Below are 8,293 nucleotides of genomic sequence, written 5' to 3'. Positions count from 1 at the left end.
ATTACGCAGCACTACAATATCATATTCAAGTGCTTACATGGAGGAAAAATACTGTATGCTTTATTTTTTATTTTTAATGCAAGAGGTTACATGATACTGTAGCTTAACAAGTATTAAGGCATCTTGTGTGCATATAATAGTTTTTTAATCTTATAACTGAATCAGAGGCCACTTTTCATAAATATTACATGCTTTCAAAGAGTCCACACACAAAACAGAAAGAAATGCATATTTTGTAACTGGACTTGTGTCATAAAAATAGCTGGTACCTGGCTAAAATCGCAGCGCATTCACCTGTAAACAGAACACTGATGAGTGAAATGGTTGAAAATCAAAGCGCTGGTCTATCTAATGATGTGAGATTTCACGCTACATATAATCAGCACAATCCTTCTTCACAGTCCCCGCCATTTTGTTGCTTTTCTTGTGTCTTGAAGATGAATCTCATTGTTTTAGCATTAAATGGTCAAACTGCTTCTTCATTTCTTTCTCACTGACTTTCATCCTCCTGTATTCAAAATCTGGAACAGGCCTTGCATCTGGCTCGGACCCGTTCTTTGGTGTTGTTGTTGTACCCGGGAAGGGCCACCACATCTGGGTCTGTGTTGCTGGTGATGTTCTCTTCATGGGCTAAAATGTGATCCACCAGACATTTCGCTGCCGTTTCAATGTTGGTGTTGTCCTTCAGTGGGTGTAAAAGGAAACACAAAGAATATGGGAGTCATTCAGACAATAAGATCACAAAGCACAAGCCTATATTACAGCCACATACATCACCAAAGTTTGGGGTCAGTAGGATTTCTGAAGGTTTTTCAACAATAAACATTAATAATACGAACATTAGTGTCTCTTATGTTGACCAAGACAACATGTATTTGGTCAAAAATACTGTAAAACATTACTATTTAAACAGTTTTTTTATTTTAATATCTTTAAAATCGTATTGTGTTACTGTGATGGCAAAATATGAATTTTCAGTAAACATTACTCAAGTCTTCAGTGTCACATGATCCTTCCGAATCATTCTAATATTAATATTACAAATCATTCTAGAGGCTGATTTGGTGCTCAAGAAACATTTCTCATAATTATCAGCATATGAAAACAGTTGAGCACCCTTAAATTATTATGGAAACCATGATACATTTTTTTTTTCAGGATTCTTTGAATTTCTCTCTCTCTCTCTCTCTCTCTCTCTCTCTCTCTCTCTCTCTATATATATATATATACAATTTTTAGAAAGATAATGTTTTTAACTGTCATTTTCGATTAATTTAATGCTTCCTTGCTGAAAAAAAAATATATATATAAAAAGTCTTGACACCAAAAGTTTAAACAAAAGTGTATATACTATTTGGTATAAAATTATATTATAAAATTATATTAATTTGATCACACATATAATTCCCAATTTAATGTCAAATACTTATTCTAATGCAACTGGCTATGCCACTCATATAATACTATAACATGCAAAAAGCATTACAGGAATTTTGTGACATAAATTCAATGTAGTACATGCACATTTTTTTGCCTAGTCCCCTTGTAAAGAAAGCACTGTCTATACAGCTCAGATCATGTGACATTTACCAGAATACAAATGCAACAGTTATGGTGTAACAACTCTATGTCAGGTTATGGCTCAACATATAGAGGCAGCTGTAAACTGCCTGGTGGGTTTTTAAATTGTATTAAAAAGCTAAAAAAGAAAGAAACAATATAAAACAAAAAGTGCACAGTCGTAAAGTGATGAAGGTGATCCAGTTTTAAAATGTTTCAGACAGTTGGGTGTCATGCCATTTATATACGAGGAACCACTTCACACAAACTGTGTAAACTGTAGATGGTAAACAAAGGCCTTCCTGCTAATGAGCACAATGCAGTCTTGCTGTATTCGTGTTAAATGCAAACAGTTACACATACACATCTACATCTGTGAAAATAAACCCCTCACCTTTGCAGAGGTCTCAAACCAACCCACAAATCCGTTCTCTTTGCAGAACGTATCAAGCTTTGGGATCTGGGAGCGCAGACCTTCACGTGACTGGTCAGACTTGTTGGCTAGAAGCACAGTTGGGACAGGCTTGCCGTTGCCGAGAGAGACCTTCAAGTCCAGGTCGTCTTTCCATTTCTGCACTGCATCAAATGTGGAAGCTCTGGTCACGTCAAATACTATGAGGGCTCCCACGGCCTCCCGATAGTAAACCCGGGTCATGTTCCCATAGCGTTCCTGTCCTATATGATGAACGTGGGATTGTAAATTGGAGGTTAAACGTCACTCAGACATAAATAGGATCATGTTTTTTAAAGTTATTCTTCATAATAAATCCTACTATATAACACTGTGTTGATATACACTGTGTGTGTGTGTGTGTGTGTGTATGGGCTTAAACTCAAACTCTCATGTGACTTTAGCACGAGTATGAGACCAGCTGAGATTAACACAAGGCACATTCCTTCACATTCACACAAGGAAACTCAGTCGGAAGAGATTTCAGAGAGGCATTAGCATGCTTATAATAATTTATATTATATGTACCACATACACTACATTGTCTTTTGACTAGCACCCTAAATAATGTGAATTCTGCATCTTGTAAAGTAAAATAAAACAAAACCAGTGAGAGAAATAAATTGTTCAACATATACATTCAATATAAAACATTTCAACAGGATAACGTACCTGCTATGTCCCATAACTGCAGCCGGACCACCGTCTGACTGTCCCATTGAAGGACTTTAAGAGCAAAATCCACTCCAATAGTTGCGCGATAATGTTGAGAAAATATCTGATGAACGTATCTTTTGATTATTGACGTTTTTCCAACTCCGAGGTCTCCGATGACTAGAACTTTGAATAAATGTTCTTTCTGCATGATGACTTAAAAAAATAGCAAAACACCAGGATCATAAACGCACTGACCTATTTTTTGTACAGTTTGCAGCACATGAGTGTTCTTATGTTTCACAGCTTATCCATTGATCATTGTTGTAGGATTAGTTTGTAAGAGGCACGCGCTCTTAAGTTTATATAATGCTCAAAGTTAGGTTAAAGCGCTGTCATCGTCTTACTTTGTGCTCGTCCCCCTTATTAAATACAAGCAGCTTGTGTTACGCAGGCTTTACCTTCCCAATAGCTCCACATGAGAAAGAAAACAAAGTGGATGCAAATTTTTAAAAAAAGAAAGAAAAAAAGAATAACATTAATAAAATGTATTTTAAAGTCTTTTCGCCAAAGATCACAAAATGTTAGAAAGCACGGGTGTACTCTGCTTCTTCAGCTACTGTACTGAAGTGATGAATGATGGAACTCAAGCACGCCACGCCCATGAGTGGGCTGCGTCATAGCCACGCCCTGTCCGAGGGAAATTGAACATATTGATTGATTTAAAAAACATTTGATACGTTTGTTGTCAGATAATATTTGGTACATTTGTAACATTTGTAAAAATCAGGATAACTTTGTGGAGACAGAAGTAGTAAAAATAATGTAGCCTACATTATACGTAAAATATTTAATATTTTAAAGATTTTTATCACCAAAAGTGGGGTTTGCGCAGCACCTCCCAATGTACCCATGAAACTGCACAACATTTGGACACTTGCCGGACTGATCTAACAATAATATTTTGATTGTGTAGCCTAAATAAAACTTAGGCTACATGGTAGAGATTTGATAAAGATCCTCTGAGTTTTGTGACATTTAAGAATTTATATAATTTTTTCTCATTTATTCATTTTATTTCAATACTTAAAGCAGCGGAATCTTTGTTTATTTAATTTAATTTCTGTTTGCTTATTTGCTTATGTATTATTTCTCTTTCAGTGCAGGCATATGGTGCTTCAATTTATTCTGTTTGTGTTTAACAATTGTAATACGTACATAAAAAGTATATGCAGAATGTTTTTTTGTTTTTTTTTAAACTATGGTTTATGCATTTGTTCTGTATTCCCACTTGATTTAAATAGCCTAAACATATACATTTTGAATTAAAATGCTCAAAATTAAATGAGGTTGAGGGTGGAAATGGGAGATGACATAGTAATAATTTGATTTAAGTAGGCCTACATTTGAAATTCGTTATGATAAGCATCAGTGGTGGCTGCCAGTATAACGCCTCCTAAAGTGTTGAATGAGAGAGCAGAGATTTGCGTCGCTCTGTCAGTTATTACGGTAATGGTACTACTGATGAAGAATGAGTCAGGCTATATGATGCTGATGATACTGCCATTTCATCAGCACATTTTCATAAACATCTCTTTATACCTAATCATGAGACCGACAATATGAATTTACAACGAATTTATGGGTTTTCCGAAAGTAGCAGGTCTTAATGCAAGCACCCCAGTCGATTAAGCTCATTCGTTGGGTCATTTAGCGCATATTCAAAGCGGGACTCGTTACACATTTATCCTCAAAAACATTCGGGTGTGTTTGGATGCCTTGCCCGGGAACGTCACGGTATTATAGGCTTTCTGACTGAAAGACAGCGAAGAATATGGGGCTTGCCATCTTCGGGCACTGAGAAGCATAACCAAGGTAATATTTACACGAAAGATACAATAATATGTGTTCAGGGAGCGATTTCGCTAAACAAGTGTGATGCTCGACTCATAGGCCTGCAAGCATCTACTAGGCCTATGCTTTACCTAGCTTTAGAAACTCTTTTATAGAGATGCTAAGTTGTTATAAAATTCATTACCGTTTGAGATCGTGTTACACAGTTTATTATTAATTATATTACATTTTCAAATAATTCAGGTCTGGTAGGCTAGTTATACAAGCACTAAGATTCACGTAGGCAACCTCAAAAGGGATTTAAATGACACATTTTGGTCAATTTGACCACAGCTATAATATTTTGCAACATTACTCCAATGTGTAATAGTTTGGACTGCCAAACAAATTTAGGGTCTCGCATCATATGTGGAATAAGGTAATTATACATAGCATCTGTTTGAATGATAGTCGTCCATTTAAAGAACGAGGCTCAGCTGTTATTCTTTTCTAATGCACATCTACTTCTGATTCACTTTCATGATAATAATGATGTCTTTGAGTTGAATAAAACACAAAAATGAAAATTCAAGGATGAGGAAATGTTGAGATATTTCTCATTTTTTTTGGTGACCTATTCCTCTATTAAAGTACTTTAAAGGTTTGCTCTAAAAATATTACTGTTAATTACTCATTTTGACACTGTTATTCATTGACAGATCATCTAAGGTATGGAAGCTATATGGCTGTACCAGTTCCGGCTGATTGTCATTGGCGACTCGACGGTGGGGAAGTCTTGTTTGATCAGACGCTTCACAGAAGGACGTTTTGCACAGGTGTCTGATCCTACTGTTGGCGTGGACTTCTTCTCCCGTCTGGTAGAGATTGAGCCAGGCAAGCGCATCAAGCTTCAGATCTGGGACACGGCAGGCCAAGAGAGATTCAGGTACGTCTGGTGGTATTTGATGACATTTACATGTAGCTATCAGAGCATGCATTCCCTAAATGTTTAAACAATTCAAAACAGGAGATTTGTGGCTTTTAGTCTATGCTTATTAGCTTTGAGGCTATCTATAGGCTAGTGTACACCTAAACATGAGCAAAATTCATTTTAAGCAGATAAATGCATTTCAGATGTACAGCCTTTTTTTTTTCCAGGAAAACAAACCAAAACAGTACATGCAATCTCAGACATTAAACACAAATAAAACATTTTAATATATTGACAGAAGAAATATTACTGTGCACTTATTACACTGGTGTAGAAAGGGTTCACTCAGAAATAGCAAGCCACGCATTGAATTCATCATGAAATTTTGAAGTAGAATAACTTAAATAGTATTATCTTGTAAAATGTACTCCAATAATCTTTGTTTTTCTTTTCTATAAATTCCTCACAAAGTAATATTGTTCCCAATCTGGGTATTTTTGCACTTTTCTTTTCTCCTGTAACGAGAACAAGATTTCCACTTGTATATGAAGTTTCAGTAGTTTTTGTCTTCAAGATATTTTTGATTTCTATATATATATATATATATATATATATATATATATATACATATATATATATATATATATATATATATATATATATATATTTTTTTTTTTTTTTTTTAATTGTTATAATTTAAAAATATTCCATTGATAGAAGAAGTATGTCACTGTACATATGAACTGAATTAAATAAATTAAAACACAGGACAAAAAATGAGCATCATAGTAGTCTACATCACATAGACTTGATAAACTATTTTCACTAATTTCCTGGATTTCAGGCTGTAACATTTTTCTGGTTATAGCTTTCTTATAGGTTATAAACATCAGTCCCTTCAAGTATTGACATGTTAGTTTAATGGCATTTAATTCTAACTAATTCATTCCTTTTGAATATAAATTACTGCTCATCCACAGACACTCATTAATCTGATGTAACATGTTCCACCACCTGTCTGATGACGTCTGCTCTTCTCCTCTGTATGTGATTTAGATCTATCACAAGGGCTTATTATCGTAATTCAGTGGGGGGCCTTTTGCTTTTCGACATCACCAACAGCCGCTCCTTCCAGAATGTCCACGAGTGGCTGGAGGAAGCGCGCAGTCACGTGCAGCCGCACAGCATTGTCTTCATATTGGTCGGCCACAAGTGTGACCTGGAGCAGCAGCGGCAGGTGAGCCGGCAGGAGGCCGAGAAACTGGCAGCCGCTTACGGCATGCGCTACGTGGAGACCTCCGCGCGTGACGCCATAAACGTAGAGAGGGCCTTCAATGAGCTGACACGCGATATCTACGATCTAGTCAAAAGTGGTGACATCACCATCCAGGAGGGCTGGGAGGGTGTTAAGAGTGGCTTCGTGCCCAACGTGGTGCATTCATCTGAGGAGGTGACCAAGAGTGACCGCCGCTGCCTCTGTTGATCAAGTGACTTCTGTATCATGCGCCTTCACTGCAAAACCAGTGCTGTCATTCTCTCTTAGCTTGACAAGCCACAAATACTCTGGTCCCCTCAATCAATGTTTCCTGTTTTCATAGTTACTTCAAAAAAAGTTCCTATTCTCCTCAAATAATGAGTTAAATATCAGAAAATGTGAATTTCCTGGAGCTTTGGCAAGTCTTCTTGGTCAATCTGGCAGGATGGAACCCAGAAAACTGAGTTGTGGGAACCGTTTAAGTAAAAAAAAAAAAAACTGCAGAAACCCTGATCCTTTGGAGCAAAGACTGATCCAAAAGTTCACCTAGAATTGATGGATCGTTTGAAGCACGTAGAGGAGGAACACACCAATCCAAACATCCCATTGGACTGAATAGCCCCTAATGTGTTCACTTAAGATACTCCTAATAATAATACTTTTCTGTAATTACTTTTTGAATGACATTCCTAGTTTTATTCAGACAGGATGCATTCAATTGATCAAAGGTGACAGTAAAGACATATTACAAGTTCAGATATGTGTGGTACTTTCAACTTTCCATTCATCAAAGAATAGGAAATAGGTTCTTACCATTGATCATTTTAAGAAATGTTTCTTGGGCACCAAATCAGCTGATTTCTGAAGCACCTTGAGACACTGAAGAATGGAGTCATGGCTAATTACATTTTGAAATATAATAGAGAAACTGGGATAATATTTCACAATATTGACAATTTACTGTATTTTTTATCAAATTAATGCAGCGCTGGTGAAAAAATAGAGTCAAACATTCAAAAGATTTAAAAAAATTCTTACCAAGTCCAATGTTTTGAATGGTAGTTTGAATGGACCTGTTTTCACAAATTCAACAGTAGGGGGAGAAATTCTGTTCCTCATGGTCAAACCTCATAGCAATTGAGGAGAAAATGACAAATTTCGCCTGCAGAGGTCACACCAATAATGGAGAGAAGTCTGTTTTTCCTTCAAGGTTTTACCCTCATGATTGTTACATTTTAAATGACCCAATAAACACCAAATAAAATGCATTTTCAGTCGCTACATTTGAATTCCCGCCATTTTCCTCATTCAAAATGGGTCATGACGTTATGCAGACAATTTTCCAGAGACCACCAATACAACTATTTGTAAAGCACTGTTAAATTGTGTCCGTTTTTTTTTTTTTTTTTTTGGTTTTGTTCTTAATAATGTTCACACTTTCATAACGTGAGGTTATGAGGTTATATAACGTGAGTAGCTGCTGAGATGTATGTTTTTTGACTTACAGACTAATACAATGTCATTTAGTCGACTGGAATGACTATTAACTGTGTATTGACTGATCTTGTGTGAGAGATGAGACAAACTATCAATAAAATGTGACAAAAGA

General features: G+C 36.1%; 2 protein-coding genes across 2 annotated transcripts; one reads left to right on the top strand and one right to left on the bottom strand.

The window, feature by feature from the left end:
• Positions 1–49: 49 nt before the first annotated feature.
• Positions 50–3,187, bottom strand: LOC127941591 (ras-related protein Rab-38-like). Its single transcript, XM_052536798.1, has 3 exons — positions 2,684–3,187; positions 1,955–2,235; positions 50–682 (listed from the first exon to the last, which is right to left on the bottom strand). Exons 1-3 carry the CDS (start codon positions 2,874–2,876, stop codon positions 515–517), a joined length of 642 nt encoding a protein of 213 aa, XP_052392758.1. The 5' UTR covers positions 2,877–3,187; the 3' UTR covers positions 50–514.
• A 1,011-nt stretch (positions 3,188–4,198) lies between these two features.
• Positions 4,199–8,293, top strand: LOC127941478 (ras-related protein Rab-39B-like). Its single transcript, XM_052536542.1, has 3 exons — positions 4,199–4,540; positions 5,218–5,444; positions 6,486–8,293. The coding sequence occupies exons 2-3, from the start codon at positions 5,230–5,232 to the stop codon at positions 6,910–6,912; spliced, it is 642 nt and encodes a 213-aa protein (XP_052392502.1). The 5' UTR covers positions 4,199–4,540; positions 5,218–5,229; the 3' UTR covers positions 6,913–8,293.

This window comes from Carassius gibelio, chromosome A21, assembly GCF_023724105.1.
Source record: "Carassius gibelio isolate Cgi1373 ecotype wild population from Czech Republic chromosome A21, carGib1.2-hapl.c, whole genome shotgun sequence".
Classification (NCBI taxonomy): domain Eukaryota; kingdom Metazoa; phylum Chordata; class Actinopteri; order Cypriniformes; family Cyprinidae; genus Carassius; species Carassius gibelio.
This window is presented reverse-complemented; position numbering and strand designations above follow the sequence as displayed.

Bases quoted from the DNA above. Each gene is read 5' to 3' on its own strand.
- LOC127941591 (XM_052536798.1), bottom strand. From the start codon at position 2,876: ATGCAGAAAGAACATTTATTCAAAGTTCTAGTCATCGGAGACCTCGGA. The intron at 2,236-2,683 runs GTACGTTATCCT...TTCATCATATAG, and splicing joins GCAGTTATGGGACATAGCAG to GACAGGAACGCTATGGGAAC. The intron at 683-1,954 runs GTGAGGGGTTTA...CACCCACTGAAG, and splicing joins GGTTTGAGACCTCTGCAAAG to GACAACACCAACATTGAAAC.
- LOC127941478 (XM_052536542.1), top strand. From the start codon at position 5,230: ATGGAAGCTATATGGCTGTACCAGTTCCGGCTGATTGTCATTGGCGAC. The intron at 5,445-6,485 runs GTACGTCTGGTG...TATGTGATTTAG, and splicing joins GCAGGCCAAGAGAGATTCAG to ATCTATCACAAGGGCTTATT.